General features: G+C 35.5%; 1 protein-coding gene across 5 annotated transcripts in view; it reads right to left on the bottom strand.

Annotated features, from left to right (window-relative positions):
- ATF2 (activating transcription factor 2) overlaps positions 1-26368 on the bottom strand; it is a 51996-nt gene that overhangs the window by 13590 nt on the left and 12038 nt on the right. For 3 of the 5 annotated variants that reach the window (XM_074873171.1, XM_074873176.1, XM_074873173.1), the window contains exons 5-12: positions 26052-26148; positions 24199-24317; positions 22010-22138; positions 16178-16356; positions 15738-15852; positions 15473-15559; positions 3871-4020; positions 1586-1792 (exon numbers count right to left, since the gene is read on the bottom strand). In XM_074873171.1, the coding sequence (XP_074729272.1) occupies positions 1586-1792; positions 3871-4020; positions 15473-15559; positions 15738-15852; positions 16178-16356; positions 22010-22138; positions 24199-24317; positions 26052-26148 (1083 nt within the window). The remainder of the gene's footprint in view (positions 1-1585; positions 1793-3870; positions 4021-15472; positions 15560-15737; positions 15853-16177; positions 16357-22009; positions 22139-24198; positions 24318-26051; positions 26149-26368) is intronic. The other 2 variants (XM_074873174.1, XM_074873175.1) reach the window with 2 other exon arrangements.

The following is a 26368-nucleotide window of genomic DNA, read 5'->3' as shown; positions in this document are numbered from 1 at the left end:
CATTCAATTTTCTTTACAAGTCATTCTGTTCTTCACAGTTAACGGTTTTGCTTTTGGCAGACCGTAAGAAAATTCTTTTTCTTGAATTCACTATTACTGAGTTAACTCTTGGAAATCTGGAAATCTTTTGGTTATGGTACTTCCATCATTTTTGGTTATAAAAATTGGTATGTATAAGTTAAAGGCAATTCAAACAATACCAAAAACTACTTTCACTAAAAAACCTGAAATATAGCCAATCTTTTTTGTTTTTTCTTCCTGTAGATCTACCTTCACTTGTTTCTAAAGATTATTTAAGCTATAGTGCTACATACCATTTTGTAATTAATGGATTTACAGTGAGGATTGTGGAATGCCTCTAAAGATTGTGAACATGTATGAGAAGACCATATATTTACAAGGAATTTAACTAATGCTGGTGCACAGTGTCATGATTCTTGGAACACAAGAAACAATTTCATGTTATGTGCTTAGACAGGAATTTATTACATTTTACAGTCTGGGATGCTGAGTATTTTTAAAGACATGAACATGAAGACAATTGATAACACTGTCATTTCCATTACATGATAAAAAGCAATCTCAGCATGCCTTACTTCCCTGTTGGTCGAACTGGGACATTTTCTTTACCAGGTAAACAGCATGAAAGAGGAGTTTTAATAGGAAGGAAAAGATCTGTGAATTTGACTCCGTGAACTACTCCAACGAAAGAACAAGAAGTGAAACTTTAACATAACAAAATACTTTCCATTGCATTTTCTAAATGAATGCTTCATTTAGGAAATAACATGTTTTTTCCTTTCTGTAATTTTCAAAACAAAGCTTTTAGACTTTTTATTTTGAAACAATACTTTGTGCCAATTCTTATGTGCTGCTGGAAAACATTAAGAAAGTATGCCTTAACATTTAATAGTAGTTTAAACAAAAGGGTCATGGATTCTTTTACAGGGGAGAAGTGTGTCCACATGACAACTTTCCAAGATTGACAACCTCAGATGAGGTGGAAAAATGACTTGAAACACACTAGACTACCCTCTTACAGTATACTTCCCTCACTATAGGATTTATGCACACTGGGAGGGCAGTGTGGTGAAATTTGCACTGCCACTGCCTGTGCTGTACCTGTTCTGTGGACAAAAGAGGCCTTCAGTTTCCAGTGATGTCAATCTGGCACCTTTCACGAGCACTACCTTCACTTTAAAGGAAAAAAAGTGAAGTTAAAAAGAACCAAAGGAAATCAAACCAAATCTTATTTAAATAACTCAGGCTGTGATACAAATTATTAAGAGCAAGGTGTTTTTAAGGTAAGGCTATTACTTTGCTAATAAGCCTTTACTCCAACACATCTTGTCATCCTTGTTTAGTATCACAGTCTGAAAGTTATTTAAAATGGAACAAAGGACAAAAGGGTATGATCCTAAAATTTACACATCTTGAAATCTGAGAATTCTCTTATATTCTTATTTTACTGCTATATGCAATTAGTGCTGAATCTTCAATTCTGACCTGAGTCACCAGTTACAAAACCATTTGTATTTCAGATTTCATGCAAAGTTTAAGTTCCACTGATCCAGGATCACTATACCTGTAACTGGCCATTTAGTGAGCTCAGGTCCTCAGCTTTTTTCTCCAATGACTGCACCCAGACTTTCCGTTTCTGTCGGCATCTGGAAGCAGCAGCCCGGTTTCGCTCCAGAAACTTTCTTCTTTTCTCATCAGGGTCTTCATTGGCAGCTCTTCTTCGACGACCACCTGTATTTGGTGTTTGTGGCGTAGGCTGAGCTGGTGATGCCTGAAAACAGTAAAAAGTATTAAAGAAGTTATCAGTACAATACTATTCATGACTTAACTACAGCACTAGTATAAATATGGATCACATCTTGAGAAAAGCATTCACAACATTTCTAAATATGTTCAGGTTATACACATTCCTTTTGTGGAAAGCTATGTCATTTAACTCTACAGCTATGTTTAAAAAACTTTTACTATATTTACACTCCTTACCACGTTATATTAACATGCAACATTTTAATCATGGCTCCAACTTTGGTTTAAAATTGCACTAAAAGAAGCCACTCACTTCACAGAGTTAAACTTATATGACATTTACATTGGGCAACTGAATAAAGCCTGGAAGCAATACTACTTTAGATGGACTCTCAGATATTCTTTTACCGATTCTGATGACATAAGTATTTACAAAAGGCAAACTTTAAAAAAATGCTTCCACCCATAATAGCTTTTAAAAGTTACATTTAGCAGGAAATAGATTTTCTACTTTTGACCCTTCCCAAATACTCTTTCCACAACTCTAGTCACAACTGAAATACTACACAATTGTTTATGCCCAATATATAAGAGCTGCTTGACAAATGGTGTCAGTGCTGATACTCACTGATCCCTGGATCTCCACATAACAATTTCCTACTTGTTGTGTTCCCCACTGCTGCATATCAATTTCCCTTATATCCACCCACATATTATGACAGGATCAAAATATTTCACTATTTTAAGTTATGCATTATACTCCTTTCATAGCTGTGTACAGACCCTAGGCAAAGATTTAATGAATTATGATAATACAATGGATTTTAAAATCCTTTAAAGTGATAGGACAGAATATAACTGTCTACACAACATATTCACAAGTACACCTGCAGATTCAATCTAGCACACTAAAAAAGTTTTATATTTAAATTAAAAACCCCAAACATGTATTAGTTGGCACATTGATTTGACTTAAATTCTAGTTAGCTAATAATAAAAAAACCCTGGGAACTCAAATCAGCCTTTTAGGAATTTAATGCTTGCAATTTTTATTTTTTTTTAATACTAAAATAGCCACAAAACCAGTAAGCTCTTCATCTTGAAAATTCTGCTATGTGATATTATGAAAATATTTTTTAAAAAAGCTTAGGGTAGTATGGGAAAATAGCACCTTAATAAGGAGATCGTTTTACAATGGGTAACTTTTTTCCTCTTTTTGCTCCAAACATATTTGCTTTGATACATTATTTGATTTCGCTGGCCAGTCTAAGAATCTGAGTGCCTTCACTGCAGATGCAGGTCATTCTGGTACTGGGCCAAGTATGTAGCTTTTATAAAATTAGTATTATGCTATGAATTCTGAAACCAACTCTTGGGAGATTTTTAAAAGCATTTTCAAAACACATTCCAACAAGTTTTTTTAGAAGTAGAACAGCAGCAATCCTCCAGGATTCACCCAAGGAAGTATCTCTTTCCTCCAGCAGCACTCCCGCTTCCAGTCTGACTCAGAGGTCTTGCTCTTTATTCCCCTGTTCTCAACTATCATCCCAAAGGGACAGCACACCATTCCTAAGCTCAGAGCTCCCCTTTCAGTACCCAGGATGACACAGTACACGATGTGCAGTACACACAGCTGAAACTCGGTGTGTGACAGCCCAGAAAAGATCCTTCAAGCAAATTAGCATAAACATAATACCTGATACAGTTAAAAAAAATTCCTGGAGTGTTTACAATATAGCGTGTTAAACGGATACAATCTAAATACAAAATAAAAGCATTTAGCTTTTTCAAATGTATATTAACCATCTGTACAATTTTCAGTTACCACAGACTTTCCTGTTAACTAACTCCAGAAATCAGTAGGACTTAGTTCTAAATTTGAGCAGACAGACAATACCTACTTTGAAATTATCATCTTGGATAATACATTTTAGAAGCATTTAAGAACATGTAAGAACTATAAACATTTTACTGCTACAGAAATATTGACTCCAAGTGGAGTCTGTAGCACGTTAACCTCTATTTTACAAATCAAGAGTTAAGATTTTTCTTTTGCGTAACAAAGAAGGGGGTAAGAAGTACATGTCTATTATGTTGTCATACCGGTGTTTCAGTCGTCGAAGTTGCAGGTTGTTGTAGTGATTGTGGTCGTGGTTCCTCTGACTGAGTCCTAACCAACCCACTTGGATGTCCCTTGGCAGTATCTCCATTTGTTACCTGAGGGTGCTGCTGGGTCAAGGCTGCTTTCAATCTCTGAAAGCAGACAAACAAAAAAAAAAAAAAAAAGGAAGAAAAAAAGGAAATATTCTATCATGCTAGCTTAAGAAGTTACCAATTATTTATATTAGTAGTTACTTTCATTTTGGAAACAGGGGCTCCAACTCTAAAACAGCTGTTTCTTTTTATAGGCTTTCAACAGTGATCTAGGCATATACCTACTAACAGGTGACAATTTCTCACAAGCATGACAATAGCAATGAGACTTTTACATAGGATCTCAGAAAGAGAAGGATGGTAAGCTGTATGGAGAAGTAAACAGAAAGCCTCATTCATGATGAACTGTGCCCACAAAGAGATGACTGGAAGGCCATGAACAAACAGTTGCTGAGGCTGGTATTACACAAGGCATAGCTCAGAAAGATAACAACCACACATGAGGGAAAATAGGTAAAAAACAGAACACCAACTTCTTTCTGTTTTAAAAATTCTGGTGTTCTCTATCCATTTTTAAATAGTTTGTTATGACTCCACTTTTTCATGGTCTTTACATACTCACCTCTACAATCCATCCTATGAGTAATTATGAGATAAAAGCTAAGATCTTTGATGAAGCATCTCAATAATGCACAGAATAATAACAAGCTTGAGGTTATATGCAAAGATTAGCTTTTATTTATAAAGAAATATGCAAGGTAACTGTTATGGCATGCTATTTTACATTGAAAAATTGCTGAAAGGTTTGAAGTTCTTCCTTTATTGTACACAGCCACGATGAAGAACAGTAACTTCAAAATTCAGCTGTATATAATACATTCAGGAGTTACTTACAACTTGATAAGTATTTTAAAGCATTTTATTGACTACCTCTTGAAAATTATTGCACTCAACTTCTGGTGATATCTATTAAAACTATAACAGATAATATATTCTATTTACAACAAATTCTTAATCTTAAGTGATAAAGGGTCATACTAAATTTCAGTAGATATAACTGCTTGTGATTCCATATTCTTTCTTAAAATTTCATTAATACTGTATAATTTATCATGAAATTTTCAGTTTTATAGAAGAATTTACCTTACCAGACAAATAGTATTGAAGAATGTTTTTCTACTGAGCACTTGACTTTTAAAGAATCCAATACAAGTTTAAGAAAAGATTAATGACTTAATACATGACAGTTTATGAAAACTCTGATAATTTGCATCATCTTATTTTGGAATATGAACAAAGTATTGCCAAAGTACTAACATTAACAGAATGTCTTAATGCTGGAGCTAGGCTGCATTTGGCCAGCTTAAAATAAGCGGAAGACTTAGCACCAATTCTGTAGATATTCTGTATAAACTGTAGTACCCAATGTCTCTCAACAACTACATCATTGGAATATCGTGACAGCTCTCTCCTACCTTGCATGATGATAGGCTTTCCTGGATCCTATTCTACAATTAGAACAACAGATTGCAGATTACCTCCGTCAGAACCGCAAAACATCTTCAGTTCTGCAATATGGCATGTTACATCAACTCCATACACTGAACTGTAGCATCTAACCACTACCAGTAGATGTGCAATTTAAGGACTACAAAGAGAACTGAGAAACTCCAACATCATCTGCTGGCTTGCTATTAAGAAATCTTTAGCCAGTGTCGTCTGTATTAAGTCTTTTCTGTAGTGACTGCTCTAGATTGAATTAACAGCACACATTACCCCAGATAGCGACTGTTCAAGTGTACATAAAAACTCGGTGCTAATGAAGTTCTGTTCCCCAGCTCGTTTTTGTGTCAACCTTGTAAGTTTCCCAGAATGAAAAAGGTGCTCTCAGAAAAATACACAAAACAAATTTACGGTAATTTCCCCAGTGCTTAGCTCTAACAACAAAAATTCAGGATAGCTGCAAGCATTACAGCAGGATGACACAAGTTTTCAAGATAACATGCCCATAATTCTTAGTATATGTGCACTCTGAAAACCCTAAGCCCCTAGGTAGTTGTTTTAACACTTTCTTTACAGAATTAAAACAAACTCAAGAATTAACTTGTACCTTCCTAATTCACCTTGGAAAAACAAGCTAACAAAAAAATTCCAGACCGTCTCCAGCTAAACAAGCATGGAAAGGCCTAAGTGTTTTTTAACTGTCTAAATAAAATTACTATAAACAAACTCTATGATCTAATCACACCAATCGAAAGGTTGATAAGATGATTTTCGCCCCACTCCTTAAAATTCTAACTAATCCTGATCATTAAATAGTAAAATTTTCTAAGCTACCACCAGGACTACCAGGGAAACACATCACTTCCAAGTCACTTTTTAAAAAATATTTTTAAAAGAGAGTAGCAAGTATTTAATGTTAACATGACACTTTTATCCAATATCCTTTCCATAGGTTACTAACATCTGATTTTTCCACAATGTATTTTCATTTATTATCTGGCATTACTTTAGAAGTATTTCTTGTGTCCTAACTTTCTGTTTCGCAGGACTTGGACACTTTCAGAAGTCAAAAAACAAGACAGTAGTGACAGTACAAATTAATTGTAACAAATTAGTTACAATGTGTCTATTTTTACTTCTGCTGAGGTTTTAAAGGGTATGCTCTCTTTTATTTCAAGCCATCATACTAGGAGATTTTTAAAAGTTACTGTCTCACAAATTACTCAACCAAGACACAGCAGCTTGTCATATATATACTTCTCCTCCTCTTCCATGAGAAGTAAAAATGATTAGGTTTCTTCCAACTCAAAGTGTCTGAATATGTAAGTTCAGCTGTAACAAGCTAACTTCTAATTTTCATGGCATTTGAGCATAAACATTTATATAGTTAGTATGTGTATGGCCAGAGTGTCTGATCTACTCTGCTTGTGATTGCATGAGCACATCTTGATGTAAGCATCCTCCACAAAAATAGCCAAAACCAGTGTCTATGAAGTAGAAATGTTTTGCAGCATTTGCTTAAAGCTGGTTATTTAAAGGAAAGTTTCACCAGCATATCCATTTCCTTAATGAAACAGAGCCCAAGTTCAGAAGATTTGGGAGAAGAAACAAAACTATTTAGGTTTTGTTTTGTTGGTTTGGGTTTTTTTTTAAATATGCATGTAAGGCGAGTAACTGTTATTATTGTCTAGCTCCAATCTTTCTACTTCTGTATTTCTGTGTTAAAGAAATATTTGCAAAGTTAACCTAAAAACAAAGGAAGTTCATGCTATTAAATCTGTATATTTTACATTTAATTTGAAAATGGCAGTAGAAAGTGAAGGAACAGCACAAGGCTATCTACATTATAGAAGACCTACCACCAGGCACAATGGATGTGCAAACAAAGTAGGACTTAACTGCCCCTACTGTAATGGGAACATTGAAGCATTACTATTTTGTAAGTTTATAAATAAACAAACTCCTTTTGAAAATTACATTGTTAATGTAATGTACTATGGAAACAGAGATAGAAAATAATGTGGTTTAGTTTTATATTAGAGAGTTTAAAAGTTGAAATTCAAATAGTTATGATTAAAGTTATTCACAAATGCAGAAATATTGTGAAAATCTGAGGAATACAGATTTTCACAAGGAGATATCCATCTCACGTATTTAAAAGGTTTCATATTTTAGAAGGTAATGCTGGAGTAAAATACTATATGGATGTTGTGCTTCCTGTGAGTAGGGAGATAGTTACCCCAAATATGAGAATCTTGATTTTAAAAATCAAGGATATTGAAACAAATATTAGAATAAATGTATATGAGCATTATTGTGTGGGGAAACTTGATGACAACCAAGGTTTGTTTGAAATTATGTGGTTATTAGAGGCAAACTAAAATTGGTATTTTCCAATAGCTTAATAGCTTTTAAAGTCTTTATTAGCAAGGTTTTATTGTTCATGTATATCCTTGAAAACAAATCCTCACCTCATCTGTCAAAATTTGGTAGGACTAGATCATTCCATCAAGAGCTCACAGAAACAAGATAATATTCTCCAGAAACAATTTGTGAAAAACTCAGATCCATATTTCATATCTGCCACAAAAGCTCATCAGAGTAATAACCCTCCTTCTCCTGGGTGTTATCCTACCATCTGCTGCTCTATTACTTATCTTTATTTTGCAACTAATTAACAGCATAATCTTCTAAATTCAGCAAGTTAATTATCATTATTGTGGTCTTTGCAGCATCATCAGTCCTTATGAAGTCTTGTCTCTCCACCCCCAGAGAACATATGAAAATGAAGTAGGTTGTGAGAGGGTCTGTTTCTTTAGAGTAGGCTCATTAGGTGTTTGCTGATTAGCTCGGCATGCAGAGAGACAGGTCAGAAGAATTCTGCTGAACACAAGGTCCCATGCCGAGCTCTAGCAAGTTAATGTCGGTTTCTGAACATTTGCCAAACTGCCCTCTGTCACTTCTCAGTAGAAACCTCCTGCAGAAAGCCTACTGGTTACCCACTGTGTGCAAGGTATTTCTCAGATTGTGACAAAAGGTTTTATGGGTAGGAGGAGATGGAGGGAAACATTCAGTGTTAAAGCAATTTTTAAGTTCTTCAGAAACTTCTACAATCCATGCAGAAGGGTCTGAACATTAAGTTTGCATCCACAAGCTGTACACTCAAAAAACTGATGTTTTACAACTAGGAATAACTCATGGCTCACATTTCATATACAGAAAGCATACAATTAGAGATCATCTCACAACAAGATCAGAAGTAATTCTGCAATATGTAGAATCATGCATCCTTATCCTAGTGAGGAAGTATTTTTGTTTTGTTGTGGTTTTTTTTAAAGACACAGCTAATACATCTACTTCTAAGCCTCTCTAAAATACCACAAAACTAAAATCAAATGCATATGTCACTTAAGTATGTGGAAGTTAGTTTCTTTAGCATTACAACAAATCAGAAAAACTGACAATTTATATTGTGTGCCACAGAAATCTGAAACTCCTTTTCACTCCTCTTGAATGTAATTCTCAGTACAAGATACAAGGATATTTTCAAATAGCAGTAAAAGACAGCTTGTGTCTGAATAAAAATCTCTAGTCATATTTCACTTCAGTTCTACAAGCAATATGAAAGGATCCAAGAATGTTCAAAACTATAGCAAGAGTGCCTTTCACAGGTGTGAATGGACCACCTATATTCACTACAATAACTTCAATATTGGACAATAAAATTACAATATAGTCTAATTTCATGTAATTATCCCATAGCACTGAAACACATACAGCACTGTACATGTTTCAGTGCTGAAGCAGACGCTAAGATTGTGCTTAACACGCTTTTCCACTAAGCTTCAGCTGTTTCAGTCGAGACCTCTTCCAATAATGTCACCAATCATAAGGATTTGAGTCACTGAATAGCCCATTTTTAAATTTTTGTCTCTCATGGCTTTTATAATTTTTTCTGTTTATGACTTTTTCTTTTTTTTCGTCCCAGTCATTATTCCTTGCAGTTGGTATACATTTTTCTGTCTGCTATTTCACTCAGTGAACCTGTTCTCACATGCATCTGTCCCTCTATAGAATTCATATGATTATTTAGTGTCAGGCAACTTTAATGGTAACCAGAGAAAAGAGCATTTCAGCAAAGAAAGAACAGAGTTCTAGAAGCGACATCTCAGTAACTCGCTTCAAATGAATAACCAAAACTGCCATGCTGAAGGAGTTTGACGCTGCAGACTGAAAACTTTACCCAACACAGAAATAAACACATAGTCCTGTTTATTATGCATTAAGCTTGGTCACTCTGATCTAAAACCACTTTGAAATGTTTTAAGAGAGCCCATTTATGAACTGGAAAAAAAGTCTCCAAAATCTGTGCATAGTGGGGAAAAAAAAACACCTGGCAGGTATATTAGTTCCCATATCTTTAAAGGGTTTTAAGACTTCTAGGATAGCTGAAGAAAAATTTTAATTGTGTTATAGGAAGGCATCCTATGACCAAAGACATATTCTGCCGGTTACTTTAAGCCTTAGCTTTTAGAAATCAAAATGTTAGTTTGTTTTACTAAAGTTCATGCATGTTTTTATGTAAAGAAAGATATGATGCTCTATGTACAATTTGGTATATGCAACTCATAAGGAAACAACAGGTATTGAAAACAGAAGAAAAGCGTGTTGTTTTCACATTAATAAAAATATAGAAATTAAGTTCCCCAAAATCATATTCAAATAATTAAACTCCATAGCATTAGGAAATAATGTTACTACAATCTCTAATTTGATTTTCAAATTAGTTCTCACTTTCATTTAAAATAAAAAAAAGGAAGTCTACACAACAGTAGCCTTTTATAAACAGGTTAGAGAGAAATAAATGACTGAGATGAGGAATGAAAACAGAGTACAAAGTGCTTTTCAATTGCACAACTCTAAAATATGTTAGTTCCTTGAAATGTCATGCATGAAATGAACTGCAGAAATAGCCTCCGTAAAGAAAGGCACAAAGCACAACTGAAGGGAAATGCCTGGTTCCTGCCTTGGTTTGTGCCATGTATTTAATCCAAAACATAAGTAGTTGTGCCCTCTACACAGGACAGATGTATATCTGATAATTCAGCAGTTTGGGGATATTGCATTTTAAAGTGACAAAGTTACTGAAAACAGTTCTTCAAGAACTTTACTCAACCTCTGAAGCAGGTAGAGCTGTGTCAATTAAGAATACCTTGAAATAGCATTGTCATACCTATGACAGAAAATGCAGAATATCGTATTAGGAAAGTATGGTCTTTGAATAAAAGAAAGATTCAAACAACAATGGCCAAAAGCATATATGACAAAACCCTTTGGAGATACAAAAAGACCATATTTAACTTTCCAAATTTTGCATCCCATACACTACCAAACTTACTTTAATATCTGAGGAATAGTTACAATGTTAGGAAACTATTTGAGTATGTTTTTTATATTTGCTACATATTCTATTTCTACATTTTATAACGCAATATGAAAAAAATCTGTGAGACTGCAAGGTCTGTCTATAAAGAACAACAAAAATTTTCTCCAAATAATAAATAACAAATAAAATAAAGCAACAGCCAAGAAAATTCCAAAGATCTATAAAAATTCTGATCCCTAGGCCTTGATCGTTGACAAGGGATCATCACAGCTTCACCCCTTCATCCAGCTTTCTGTCCAAAAGACACTAAGAATGCTAGGCTAATAGACTTCATAGAGTCATATAATCATTTAGGTTGGAAAAGGCCTTTAAAATCATCAAGTCCAACTGTTAACCTAGCACTATCAAGTTCACCAATAAACCACGTCCCTAAGGACCACATCTACACATTTTTTAAATATGTCCAGGGATCATGACTCAACCACTTCCCTGGGCAGCCTGTTCCAATGCTTGACAACCCTTTCAGTGAAGAAATTTTTCCTAATCTCCAATCCAAACCTCCCCTGAAGCAACTTGAGGCCATTTCCTCTTGTCCTATTATTTGTTAGTTGGGAGAAGAGATCAACACCCACCTCCTTCCAGGCAGTTGTAGAGAGCGGTAAGGTCTCCCCTCAGTCTCCTTTTCTCCAGACTGAACAACTCCAGTTTTCTCAGCCAGTGCTCATAGCACTTGTCCTCTAGGCCCTTCACCAGCTTTGTTGTCCTTCTTTGGACATGCTCTAGCACCTCAATGCTCTTCCTGTAGAACTTTTCCTCACTACTGCCGAGTACAGGGGGACGATCACTTCCCTAGTCCTGCTGGCCACACTATTTCTGATACAAGCTAGGATGCTGTTGGCTTTCTTGGTCACCTGGGCACACTGCTGGCTCATGCTCAGTCGGCTCTCAAACAGCACCCCCAGGTCTTTCCTGCCAGGCAGCTTTCCAGTCACTCTTCCACAGGCCTGTAGCACTGCATGGGGTTGCTGTGACCCAAGTGCAGGACCCAGCACTGAACCTTGTTGAACCTCGTACAATTGGCCTCGGTCCATTGATCCAGCCTGTCCAGATCCCTCTGTAGAGCCTTCCTACTCTCAAGCAGATCAACACTCCCACCCAACTTGGTGGCGTCTGAAAACATACTGAGCATGCACTCAATCCCCTTGTACAGATCATTGATAAAGATATTAATGAGAACTGGCCGCAACACTGAGCCCTGGGGAACACCACTTGTGACTGGCCACCAACTGGATTTAACTCTATAAACCACAACTCTTTGGGGTCAGCCATCCAGTCCATTTTTTACCCAGCAAAGAGTATGTCCATCCAAGCCATAAGCCAGTTTCTCCAGGAGAATGATGTGGACAACATCCACAGCCCTTCCCTCAACCACTAAGTGGGCCACATTGTCGTTGAAGGAGATCAGGTTAGTCAAGCAGGACTTGCCTTTCGTAAACTGAGGCTGACTGGGCCTGATCGCCTGATCATCCCATACATGCTGCGTGATGGCACTCAAGATGATCTGCTCCATAACCTTCCCCAGCACTGAGGTCAGGCTGACAGGCCTGTAGTTCCCCGGATCCTTCTTCCTGCCCTTCTTGTAAACGGGCATCACATTTGCTAAACTCCGGTCAACTGGGACCTCCCCAGTTAGCCAGAACTGCTGATAAATGACTGAAAGTGGCTTGGTGAGCACCTTCACCAGCTTCCTCAGTACCCTTGGGTGGATTCCATCTGGCCCCATAGACTTGTGTGTGTCTCTAAGTGGTGTAGCAGGTCACTAACCTTTTCCCCTTGGATTATGCAGGCTTCACTCTGCTTCCTATCCCTGTCTTCCAGCTCAGGGGGCTGGGTACCCAGGCAAGGAAAGCATTAAGTACCTCAGCCTTTTCTTCATCCTTTGTCACTACGTTTCTCCCTGCATCCAATAAAGGATGGAGATTCTCCTTAGCCCTCCTTTTGTTGCCAGTGCATTTACAGAAACATTTTTTATTGTCTTACAGCAGTAGTCAGATTAAGTTCTAGTTGGGCTTTTGCCCTTCTAATTTACTTCCTGTTTTTCCTGAGTTCCAGCCAAAGCTTTCTATTCAGCCAGGCCCGTTTTCTTCCCCACCACCTCATCTTTCAGCACATGGGGATGGCCTGCTCCTGCACCTTTAAGATTTCCTTCTTGAAGAATGCCCAGCCTTCCTGGACTCCTTTGCTCTTCAGGACTACCTCCTAACATGAGGGAGAAATGGCTACGGTAGGCAAAAGGACACAGGAAGCGCTCCCAGTGTTCTGCTAACTTAAACATACCAATAAATCCACAAATTGCAGTTAACTGTTAACAGATGAAACATATACTGTGATGAAACATATACTGCTCACTTATTAAATTTCAGTGTAATAGCTTATATTTCAACTTTAAATGTGAATTATTAATGAAATAAAAAACAAACAAGTAGCTCTAGAACTAAATACTAAGTCTTCTGTGGGCTTAACCAGGAACACAAGTGAAAAACAAATCTGATTACCATACTTTTACAGAATTTAGTATGTAGCAAGCAAAATTATTTTCAAGAGCTACATGAAAAAAAGAAAGGATTTGGCATCACAAAGACTTAAATTTTCAAAATTAAATGGAACTTCACAGTTAATAAACCATCACATATCTGCCAACCATGCATCCCATAGCATAGTAAGTTAGTCTTCCTGTTGGAAGCTTTTCTACATAAACATGAAGTTTCTCATTAAATTGCTTTTACTTTTGGAGTAATAAGAAATTAAGTTTTTTATTTTTGTGAATAGGCACTATATAAAAGTAAATGAGCATACGAAATATACATAATTCTGATATTCTTGAATCCTGCTCATGCTTTATATTAAGTGATAAGAAAGGAAAGAAGAAATACTGCAAATGCCCTTTTTACAGTCTCACTTAAAAAAAGGATAAGCAATCACTGAAGTGCATATATTAGCTAAATTCTAACGAGAAGACTAATGAGACTGTTAAATTTTAAGTCTAATGATCTTTGTTTTTCTTTGCATCCAAGTGATTGCTTCTTCCAACATGAGATCAAAGTCTTCACCAGATACATGTACTTCCTTCCCACCTTTAAAGCTTTGTAAGAGCAAATCACTCGGTAATATGCTTAAAAACCTAATTTCTTGCCCATCTAAAAAATTATTTGGAACCAATTCCTCCTGGATTTCACAAAGCAGAATTCAGTGCATGAGACTCCTAACTAAGAAATGTGCAAATTCTGAGAAAATAGCTCGTTTTCACTTTCTTACATTCTTCTCTCCTGGATTTAAGATATAAATATATATCATCACAGCTGGTTACATTTAAATATTTCCTCAAGTATTAAAAGAATCTTTTTCCCGTTCCTAGGGGGACAAGGGTGCACAGAAACAGACCTTCTTCCTTTCTGTCCCTCTCTACACTATTTTAAAAGTCATCGTGTTCAAGAGAGGATGAAAATGAAGGGAGACCTGACAGCATTAGGAAAAGTCAGTGCACTGGTGACCAGCTCTCCACAACAGTTCTAGTATTTGGTGAATATGGCTAGTGTTTCCGGATGGGAGAATAATTAGTATTCCCAGACTCACTGTTTTCATATTCTGGTTTGAGGAGAGAAAATGGGTAAGGAAAGAAAGCCCACAGGTTTAGGTCAAGAGAAATGAGATATCAAAGGATGTTAGGGGCATCCTCCCACTTATCAGTATACTGATGTACAAAAATATATTTTATCTAGCAGGTGTTCCCGATTCTTTTTTAGCACAAAGAGTCAGAGAGGAACACTACTTCACAAGACAGATACTATTTACAGAGGCATCTTGTAAATACATAAACAGGTTAATTATTGTTTAATGATAGATTTTCTATTGCTTTGGAACAGTTGGAACAAATGAACAAGACAACAAAACAGAGAAGCAGCTACCTAATGTTGCAGAAAATTTTTCAAGAAATTGATCAATTTAAACTACCACCATAACTGGATCCCAAATATTTAAAAAAAAAAAAAAACCAAAACAACCAAAAACCCCAACACTTTCTTCTGCTTGTTTACCCATGATTTTCCCAAATAATCCCCAAACCCCCAAAACTGCCCCAACACAACACAAACAACCTCCACATAAAACAATTTCCTAACTATGTCAGTAATACATATCTAATTACAAAACTCCTGCCAAATAGACTATATTCAGAAGAGATTCTGAAAACATTGTTAAAAAACCCTTTTATTTTCATGGTTTTAAAGAAATATCATATCCTTTGGGAGGAAACATTCTGTTTCTCTGAAGGTGATGTTCACTGTTAACATGCTACTAATCTTGTCTTTCTTCCAAGATTTCCTATCCTCCAATACAAGGAGCAAGAAGGAGTTTAGTTAAAAATCTAGTTCATTGAAAAGAATGATTGAAAATAAGATCAAAATGACCATTAACAACAGAACTAACAGAAGCTGGAATTTGAAATAACTGTAAAATAAACGCAACTGTTATTTTTGGTTTTATTAAATTTGTACTCACAGAACTTAGACTAAAAGAAAACTAAAGCCGTTGTAAAAAAAGCAATAGAATTTAATTAATTTCTGAAGTTATTCTTCTTGAGGAATAATGGAGTTTTTCACTTACCAATTTAGCCTCAGACTGCACTGGCTGTGGGGAGGAAGGCCCTGGGATTCCTGGGATACTAGGCACCATGGTGACAGGTCTAACAAGCTGACCAGATAAAGTATAAAAATGAAGAAAACCTGAGTATGTTATCATAATAGAGAGCATATGACAGCACTACCCTCCGAAGCCAAAACAGCTTTCAAGCTGCTTAAAACTAAGTTCTATGCTGCACTTATGCAAATCTGCTCCACTTTCAAATTAATATAGCATCATGCTTACTTACTGGAACTGCAGCAGGGACATGCACATTAGAATTTGTGATAGATGCAGGAATAGCAACAGGCATGGTTTGTCCATTAGGAAGATGTAACAGCAGAGGAAAAGGACCTGGAACTGGACTGAAAAAGGAATGAACTATATAAAAGAAAACTTATCCAGAGAAGAGAACAAGTTTACACATTACTTTAAATTGGTTTGTTTGTTTACACTTGTAATACAGTATTTATTTGGAGATCAAAAATATGAACTTAGTGATGTGGAGAACATGGAATTATATTTCACGTGTAGTGAAAGTTGTGTGTTTCATATGTAGTACAGCACCACATTACACCAAAGCATCTCAAATTTGTATGTTAACTGCAGAAACAGTAACTAGAAAGTAAACAAGACAAAGTATTTTCAAACTCTGTAAGAAAACATTTTACTAAGATTTATGTAACTTACACTATTGGTCTGTTAGAGGATGGAGCCTGGGTAATAACAGTACTAGACGTTGGTGATGGTATTGCCTGCTGAATAATGACGCTTGAGTCAGAACTTGTAAGCAGTACATTAGGAACCTGTAGCGATGCTGGACGAACTATTGTTGATGTAGGCTGTGCGGTCTGCTGCAGCGAAACTTCCTGAGGAAAACCAAAGACTAATCAGTTTGTAAAATACAATTACAGACCATTAATTCCAACTGTTAAATGAACATAGTTTGATGGAACAAATTAGAATTTCTACAGCATTATGCAAGTAGAATCAGTTATACAATTAAAAACATTCAAAAAACCTCCTTTGGATGAATCATTTAAACCATCAAAGTGAAACTGTTCCAACAACAGTGATTTTAGTTTTATGACAAAGCCTGGCTCAATTTATGCTAAGGCTACTATTACTTATAATTCAGTTTTGATCAGGTATTACTTTTTTTTTTTTCCCCAAGAAACCCATGGTGCTATCAGCACCATCATGTCTACCTGCACTCTGAATAAGGAAAACATATTATGGTGTCCTGATGTAAATTTCAGTTTCAGTCCACTGTTCCAGATTTCAACAAGAGAAACAAGAGTTTTATGGTTCAGTAAAAAGGGGAAAAAAAAAATCTTTTTTATGCCTTTATCCCTTACCCATGTACTTCTCTTAACTAGAGTGTTAAGTTAAAAATACTTGGGAGTGTTACATTCATAGCTTTGCAAAAATATATGCATATCCTGATGCAGAAGAAATTATTTGAGCACAGAAATTAAATTTTCTTAGTTGCAAGTAAATAGTAGAGAGGATTGACTATAGTTCTTAGCTTAGCAATCAGGTAAAGTACATTATCAATCACTATGTAGTACCTGCATTTGCTGTTTCTGAAAACCTAGAAATGCCTTATTGTAACCAATGCTTGCCTTGTCAGGAAGCCCTTGATATTGTCAGACTTCAGATTTACATTCAGCCAGGATTTTTCAATGTTATTTCTTCTTTTGACACTAGCTATCGCATCAATGGCACATAAAACTACACTCTGAAGACCAGCAGACTTTAGTTGCTCCACTATTAAAACCATAATTCAAAGAGAGCATCTCACATCTGTGTCATATAGGCTACAATGATTACCATTTGCTCTCAATTAAGCTTAAGTTTTTAAAATTAATCCACAAAGCTTTAAGTAGTAAGGTCTTAGCTGTCTTACAGACTTCTTTTTACACATCCATTGCAAAATGTGTGCGCCACTCTGAGTGCTTCATAGAACTGTAAGTGGGCTGGCAAACTGGGCTTTAAAAAAGGGAGGACTTTAGATGATGAAATTTTCTCCCTTCAAAAGCTCAGAGGCTAGATTTGTCATCAGGGTTCATTAGTTCGTTCAGGCTTTTCCTCAAGGGATCCAAAAGACTATTTACAGTGAATGAGTTTTTGAAGAATAACAGTGAGCCGTACTGAGGAAAGCAAGAATTATTTCTTTAGTATCAATCTGGTGTATTTATAAACATTATAATATTTGAACACAGCACCTAGAATTACAGATGAGCATTCAGTCAAAAGAAGAAAACATCCAGTATGAAATTGCAGAAACAGGAAAAAAAAATTGGGAAGAGTTGACTAATGCATATTCTTAGGACAGGATTAAACACTCCTTTGCAAATAAGAAATTTCGTAAAACAGCTATACAGATCTTATTCAGCAAGAAGAGTCACAGGGAAAACAAAGAAGACTAAACTGCTTGACTGTGGGAAATTAGAGGAAAGCATAAGGGGAGAATACTTGCCCTGATAATCTTTTGGCAATGGTGAATTCACAAATTAATACTGTGTCATTCTTCACTGGTTTCAGCTTCATCCTTTCCTGCCTGCTGTTTGCCACTATTACCTGTCTCATTACTGTGAGCAAGGAGCAACTAGAAAGTCCATTCCCACTGTAGGGATCTGACACAGGAACACCCATGTTTGCTCTTAACAGCCAGAAGACGGGTAAGAGCTCTTTTTCCTGTTCTTCCTTTCACCTGAAACATCCTCCTACATGGCAACCACATTTATATATAAAAGTATATGTATAAATATAAATTTAGATATATGAACACTGCAGAATAAATAGCTATGGCAAAGTAATTCTGATTTCCATAAAAAGGGGAAAAAGTTCGCTAACAGCAGCCATGGAGCCATGTATATAGCTTTAACGCAAAAATATAAACTAACCAGACATGCACACATTCTCAACAACAGTAATGCCGTAACAGCCCCTTCTGTACTGGTTTGTGCTAGTGGCTTCTGTAAGTACTGTGTGGATAGAGAAATAGCTACCAAAACACAGAAGGCCGAGAAGCACAGAGAGGCAGTGTGTGAAAGTGCCTCAAGAATGGGTAAGCTCCAGAGAAAACCAGCCCTGTTGAATTTGCAACGATTCATAAACTCAGAACACTAGCTGAATCTGTATGCTAGCATGAACATGCTGTACAATTCAGACAACATCCAAAGCCACGGTGGTTACTATATGCGAACAAAGACTACAGGATTATATATACACTTGATGAAAAAATGGATCCCTTAAAGGACTTCCATAGAATCATAGGATGGTTGGAGTTGGAAGTGACCCTTAAAAATCATCTAGTCCAACCTTTCTGCCAGGCGCAGGGACATCTTTCACTCGATCAAGTTGCTCAGAGCCCCATCCACCTGGCCTTGAAAACTTTCTGAACATCTACCGAGAAGTCACTGGCATGTCAGTACAGCCTTCCACCAAGCAGCTGGGATTTGCCTCCCAGCTGTTGCTGCAACCAGATAACTATCTGTAAGTTACAGCACTCTGAATACTTATTGGCTATTAATAACAACAGCTTAATTAATGGGTGTTCTAATAAATACTGACTGTAAAACTGCATCTCCCTGGCTTGATCCCCTACTAGGAAAAAGGCAATTTGCAACTTTCTGACAAAGTGCTCTATGGAAACCTGATTTCAGCAACAGTCATAAGATTAATGCATAAAATTCTGAAATGACTCTATAAAATTCTGAAAACAGAAACCTCACATGGACACAATTATTTCTGTGTGTTATTAAAGACGGCATTTGAGCTTTGTTTATAAGATCAGAAATGATCCTCAACCATTAACGCATTTACTGATGAGTGTGTTTATACAGTTGAAACCAAAGTATTTTCAATTTCCTCTTCTTACACTAACTTGCTCTGTGCTACACTGAAAAATGCGTGCATGTGCTAGTTACTGCAACAACGTGGGAAAAACACAAACTGCAGATTTAAGAAGTATGGATCTAAAGGAAATTGACATTTTTTTAGCATATAAAAACAAAACCATAGGCACACCAGTCTGAAAGAAGATACTAATTGATCATCAAAGCATTGCACTAATGAAGTATAAATTCTGTCTGAAATAAAATAGTTTGTAAATATATTCTGCTAAAGAACGAGAAAGAGAGAGGTGAATTTGCAAGCATGAGATTAAGCCAAAGTGATCTTTCCTTTACCCACATCTACAAGAAAGAAGTTTAACCTATTCAAAGATATTAGAGACTTATTGAAAGGACCCCTCCAACTCTATTATTGAAAGTAAAACCCACTGAACTGGAAAATATTTTATAGAAGAGGATAGTTACTTTATTTAAGAAGTGTTTTCAGATATGCATATTTGCAAGTATTTTGTATCTAAAGGCAAATACGACGCAATAACTTCCTAATGCTATCTGTGAATACACAGAATTCTTTATACAGAAATGTAGACAGCCAGAACTAATACAGTAATTGATTATTACTGTAAGAAAACAATTGGTTTTAAAATAATTAAATTAGGCAATTAGCTATCTGACAACAACCAAGCGACTTGTGAAACTGTTGAGGGTCACCGTTTAAAGTCCTGTTAATAAGCAACTATAATGAATTTGAAAGCTCTCAAAGAATAAGTTAGGTTTCACTTACTTATTATTTTAAGGCTAAAAGGCTTTATATACTTCTACTGATATCGTGGTCTATTCAGAGCAGAATATCAACTATTATTGAAGCCCAATAGAACTGAGGGAACTCTCGGAGAACTAGGAAAAGAATTAAGCATAATTTTTTTAAGAGCATCTAAGAAATTCCTCTGACAGCTACAAGAACTTGCACATACATTGACAGGCTGTAATCACTTAAGGCTACTTAAATATATTCAGCCAGTGAAATGGTTAGTGGCATATATATATTAAAACCAGCTACGCCCTGGAAAAAAAACAACCTTCCCTCCTTCAATACATCTACAGAAGGAGAATATAAAAATCTAACTGAGAAAACAGCAACACTCTGCTCACATTTCTCAACTTCTGCAGGCCACATTCAGCAGCAGCACACTCCAAGCAGCACCCTCATCCTTGCTCAGCTTGTCTCTACAATCAGACATCAGAACAGCATTGAGCAGCAGCAGCTTTTCACTTCAGCACTGTTACAGTGACAACACTGAAATCACATCATGAATGAGACAAGTTTATAAGTACTGCCAAGCATTGAGATATAATTTTCACTTGTAATGATGCTAATGAGATACTGAACCACTACTGTATAAAGATATTGTCTCCTGCCAAAATTAGAGTAAGTATTTGCAGTGAAAAAACTAACCTCTGAAATAAAGAAGAAATAAAATGAAGATGACTTAATATTTGGACTATGATCTGCTTAATCTAAGCAGCTCTTTACATGTATTCCTTTAAACCACTTTTACTATTTTTGAGACTACGTGATTGCCTTGATTACTTATGATTACTCATCCTTGCTAACTAACAAAACTCAGCAAAGCTTTGTAAATACAAATCTGAATCAAAACTCTCTTAAATTTCTGTCACACACTTAAGGCTTTTCTCACAGTGGTGCCTCTTGGCAGGGTAAGAGAAGGGGTGCAAGTTGAAACCAGAGAGGTTCAGACTGGATCCAAACAAAAACACTTTCACCACAAGGACAGCCTGACATTGGAACTAGAAAAAAGGCTGACTAGAACAACCATATTGCTTTTTTATGTTCTGCTCCTAATATTTTTATTTATTGAAGTAGGAATAGAAATAGTTTCACTGATTTTGCTTTGTGTTTTTCAAGAGAACTGCACACGATGAAAACACTGCAAGTCACATATTGAAGTTATCTTACTATTAAGCTATTTCTTTCTTCTTTAGAACAATAGTTCTAGAACTGATTTGACTGCAACATCCCCTAGTGATAGACAATACCTCAGTCTTGTATGAGTATTAAAGTAAACACTAAATAAGCAAATGCCTAAGATCACCACTTTTAAATATACTGCTATAGCTTAAAGAGTATAAAATTTGAAACAAAATTATCTGGTGCTTAGTTTTGAAGACAGCCCATTCATCCCTGTACATTTTTGTAGAACATCCCCTGCTGTTCTACAAAACAATTTATGGTAGAACATAGGATAAACATAAAAACGTATGCATGAAGAGGCACAAACTGTTAGTATTATTGACAACAAAAAAAAAAAAAAATCAAAGAAACTGAACGTTCTTAACCTTTTTATGAATAATGATGCATAAAACAGGATAAAGAGCCTCTTTAGCCTTTTCTAACACAGCATGAACATTAAATTTTATTTCCTTCCTAGTTTTACTGGATGGCCAGTGTGAGGCAAAGAAATAATTGCAATGAGCAAAGCTAACTAAAGAATTAAACAAATGAATTATATATCCACAGAAATATGGCAAATGAAAATTCTTTACCTTTCAACCAACTAAGGAGTGTGGCTATCATCATGTACAACAAATGGATCATCAGAAGATTCGAAAAATAATTCCAAAAAGAAAAAAAGGGTCTGACCTTTTCATCATTGGTAGTAGACTCTGGATGAGGTAAAGGACTATCTTGATGAGTTGTCTCTACAACAGAAGGTTCTTCAATTTTATTTCTTATAATTGGTGTTGCGAGAGGAGACAGATCTAGAGGCATCTAAGAGCAACAGTGTAAAAATTACTCAATATCTAAAAAATTAAAATACGCAAGAAAAGGTAAAAACTAAAGAGAAATATCAGTCTTATAACAGTGGAGAGATGCTGATGTTTGGAAGATCTCAATGCAGATGCATTACCAAACCTATTTTTCCAATAACTGCATGAACACCAATCTTCAGTAATGCTTTGTCTTTCAACACCAATGCCAGACTAAGTATTTTCTTCTTGAGAATTAAAAAACACTCGTCAAGTTTTCCTTTCCCGAGAGTCACAGGAAAATTATAGCTGAGGAAGGACTGTGCTACACAAGAGTTAGTTAAAATAATGCATTATCCTTCTATAAATTATTATATGACATGCCACAAAGCACAAAATGCTAACTACATTTCCAAATTAAGAAAGCTACTGTGGACAATTAATTTCAAACTTCTTGCAGCAAATAATTATTGAAAAAGCAAGTTTATTATATTAATACACAGATAAAATCCACCAGGACGTCAGAAATGCCACAAGAAAATAAAGTCACAAAAATACTTAAAGCAATACTATAGTTTTGAAAGCCTATACTACTGCATAGTCTGCTGTACAAATACTTTTGGAAGAAACTTCCCCCAAAGCTCATCTATTTACGTTTTTCCAGATGCTTTTTTCAATTCAATTCCTAGCTTTTCTATGGAATGTAGTACTTATGGGCAGGGAAGACTTAAAAGTAGAATCTCTTTTCATACTGCATCTGAATATGAAATACTACAGAAAAAACCTGAACTATCCACCCCCTAGAAAGTGTGCTATTATGCTGAATTTTTCCAGCCCTTGCCATGATTGCTTATCTATATAATTAACCAGAAATATGGCAGGATTGTGTTTCTTCTCATAACACATAGGGCGGCTTGGAAAACTAGTATCAATTAAAGAAAATGTTAAAATGTTTAAAATATTTTGCAATACCTATAACCTCCTCCAAGGGAGTAGTGAATCACACAGAAGATAAAATATTTGTAAATTCAGAATTGGTATTACCATATGTAGTGTTTTAAGAAGAGTTAGCATACACCAGTTAAAAAAAATTCAAAAAATCATGAGTTGGTATAGTTGAGGTAACAAAGCAAGGGTGAAGCTCTGTCAGGAACGGATAATAATCCATCCTATTCACAAATACCTATTAAAATCTTTACTGAAACAAAGAAAATGCAGATACTGATTCTGTAAAATCTGTATATGTAAGTATAAAAATATATTTTTTTATCACTGCCTATGGAAGTCAACCAGGTAATCAAGCAAAGGCAAAATTATTCAAAGGGGACATTGAACAAAATTCATTTGAAGAAGTGTTTAAATGTTTGGGCCCCTAACCAGTTATGACTGGGAAGTATTAAAATAAATAGAAAAAAACCACATTTAAATGTATGGGAAGTTCCTCATAAAAAGATCAAGTTGCTAGACAGATACAGTCCACATTTTTCTTACATTTCAATCTGTACGTTAAAAAAAAGTAATGCTTAGGTTGTGATCAATAATTTCTAGGCAAAAGTGATTTCAACACATAGTGAATATAATTATAACCAAATTACTGACACTTCTTTAAATTTAGTCAGTATTTAACTCTCATTATCATGACTATTGATTCTTCAAGTAACATCGGCATTTCAAAACTAATCAAAATCATTGTTCCATACTATTCTTTTCACATGGGTTTCTCGCAAATGCTTTTCTTTTTGCAAAAACTCTTTACTTTTCAGACTTATTTTTTTGCTTATTAAGGGCCTAATGGATTTTCAATCAAAGATAATCATTAACTTCAACATATACAGACTAGAATTCAGACAAACTCAATGTGTCCCATTAATTTTGCATAGTTAGCATGGACAATCAGGTAAACTAACCTTCAGAAGAGTAATCTTAGATTTGTATTCTCTCCATACAACATATAAGCAGCTGGCAAATAATTATTGGTATAGTTTAAAGAAGGCAATATATAAACCTAAAGTTTGCTTTTTAAAATGGAATTTCTGATATGAAAAAATAGCAGCTCTGAAAAGAGAAAGTTTTTGGACATACTTTCTTAATGTCATCTTCAGAAGCCTTTTTAAACTCATTTTCAAAAGGACTTGCTAATTCATTGAATAAGCCAACTTCTTCACAGTTCTTCAGGAATCGAGTTGGTGTTGGTGTCTGATCTGAAATGAAGTGTATAAAAACCCCACAATTTGATTTTTAAAATACCATTTATGAACCTACTTATCGTAAATATTTTTCAGCATGAAAGCAAACAGAAAGAGACGACATGGTTAAGAACTCTCATGCAGGCTTGCAAGCAGGCTCCTTTCTGCCTTGCAGGGAGGCCAACCAGAAGGCACACTCCACCTGCTGGAGACAAGCAAATGAAGTTCGCAAACCAATAAGCCCCTTGCAGTTTGGGAGGGTATCAAAGCATTCTTCTGCCTGTGTCCAGAAACCAGAGGGAGATCTTCTCAAGTGCCTAGACTAGCAAGCAGATCACTTTAGTGAGCAAGCAGGCTCTGTTTTCAAATAAAGATAAGGCCTACATGAAGGCTTTAATTTAAAAAAAAGGCAAGAAAAAAATGCACAGCTCACAGTTTGCTTCTTTCTTCTCATACTGTGAAATCAGTAGTGATTACTTTCAAGTGCATGGAACTTCTAGAAGGAAGTGAACTGTGACATTGTACACAAGATCATACTGACTCCTATGATGCCTGTACAGTCAAGATGGAATCATAAGACTTGTGGTATCTGGATGACTACTGCAGGAAGCAGTTTCCAAAACATCTTTCTGTAAAGTATTTGGTACTGTGTGAATTCCCTCTATTTCACTATTATTACCAGGTCAAAATTAACCACATTTGCCACAAAGTTACCTGCATTTAAAATACTGTAAAGTGGCCTTATGTGCACCTTACATTTATGACTAACAGTTCACACACTGGAATGTGGCTGCAAAGAGGCAGATGCTGCCATGGTTTAATTCTCAAACACCCGATTATTTGACAGGTCCCCTTTCTTACAGTATAATTGCTGAGGACCACGTTTAGAATTTTAAAATGTGAAACTGCTGGTTTAAGAGCAACAATTTTTTTTGTCTGCTCATCCTAACAAATTAGCCACTTATAAGGGGAAAAAAAAAATATCCAGAAAATGTCCAAAAGCCTTTGTGAAGTTCATTTAGCCTGTTCCACCACTGACAAAAACCAGTCTGACTACAACTTTAGAATAATTAGCATGTGCTATCTTCATTCAAGAACTTTAAAATGTATAATGCAATCGATCATCCATTGGTGATTACTTCTGATCCTGGACAAACAAAAAAAATTTAGTTACAACTGACCAAGGGTATGTAATGAATTCAGAGGTGGAAATACAGTAAAAGTATTTTCAATGTAAGCTAAAATTAAACCAGAAATTTTCTCTTTTTTTTCCTACTATCCCATTTAAAGAATAATAATTACCGATTCATTCTTCTAATGTCAACATAGTATGTAAAAAACACTACATATTTTAAAATTTGAGCAACAACTAATATCAGTGCACAATTAAAACTTTAAATACAGTTTAATATTGTTACAGATCCTGTTAGGCACAGTCTTTATTAGTCTGTGTTCTTACTGAATGCTTATTGCACAATTTAATCAATTATTAAAGTATTGATAATTGAAAAATATTTAAATTATATAGCAGATCCAACTAAAAGTTACTTACGGAGAATAATACTGGCTTCAATTTCTAAAAAGCTAAATATGTAAGGATGCCTAAAGGCACACTGCAGACAACTATAGTGAAGAAAATATTTCATATTGTCTTAATGTAAGTCTATGCATTATGTTCAGAAAATACATAAAAGGTATGCCCATTCCAGCAGAAAAGTGAATAAACTAGTTATAAAAGTATATACTAACCAGCCACAATGACACTATCATTACGAGCCGGACCAAATTTCAGTGTCATCTCATGTTTATGTTTATGGACAGCCAAATGATCCTCATTGGTAAAACGCTGCAGCAGAAAGTTTTAAGAAATAGTTGTAATTTTGTGTGTGAACAAAGTAAATGCAATTTTATAGAAAGTAATTTTTACAACATGTAAAATTATCATTACTACATTAACAGACAACCCTCTTAAGCAGATGTATCTTGTTCCTTGGTCAATAGTACCAAGCAGAAATATTATAAAACTCAAGTTATGTTCATCGTAACTAAATGGTAATGATACCAGG

Source organism: Strix uralensis, chromosome 6, assembly GCF_047716275.1.
Source record: "Strix uralensis isolate ZFMK-TIS-50842 chromosome 6, bStrUra1, whole genome shotgun sequence".
In the NCBI taxonomy this organism is placed as follows: Eukaryota; Metazoa; Chordata; class Aves; order Strigiformes; family Strigidae; genus Strix; species Strix uralensis.
This window is presented reverse-complemented; position numbering and strand designations above follow the sequence as displayed.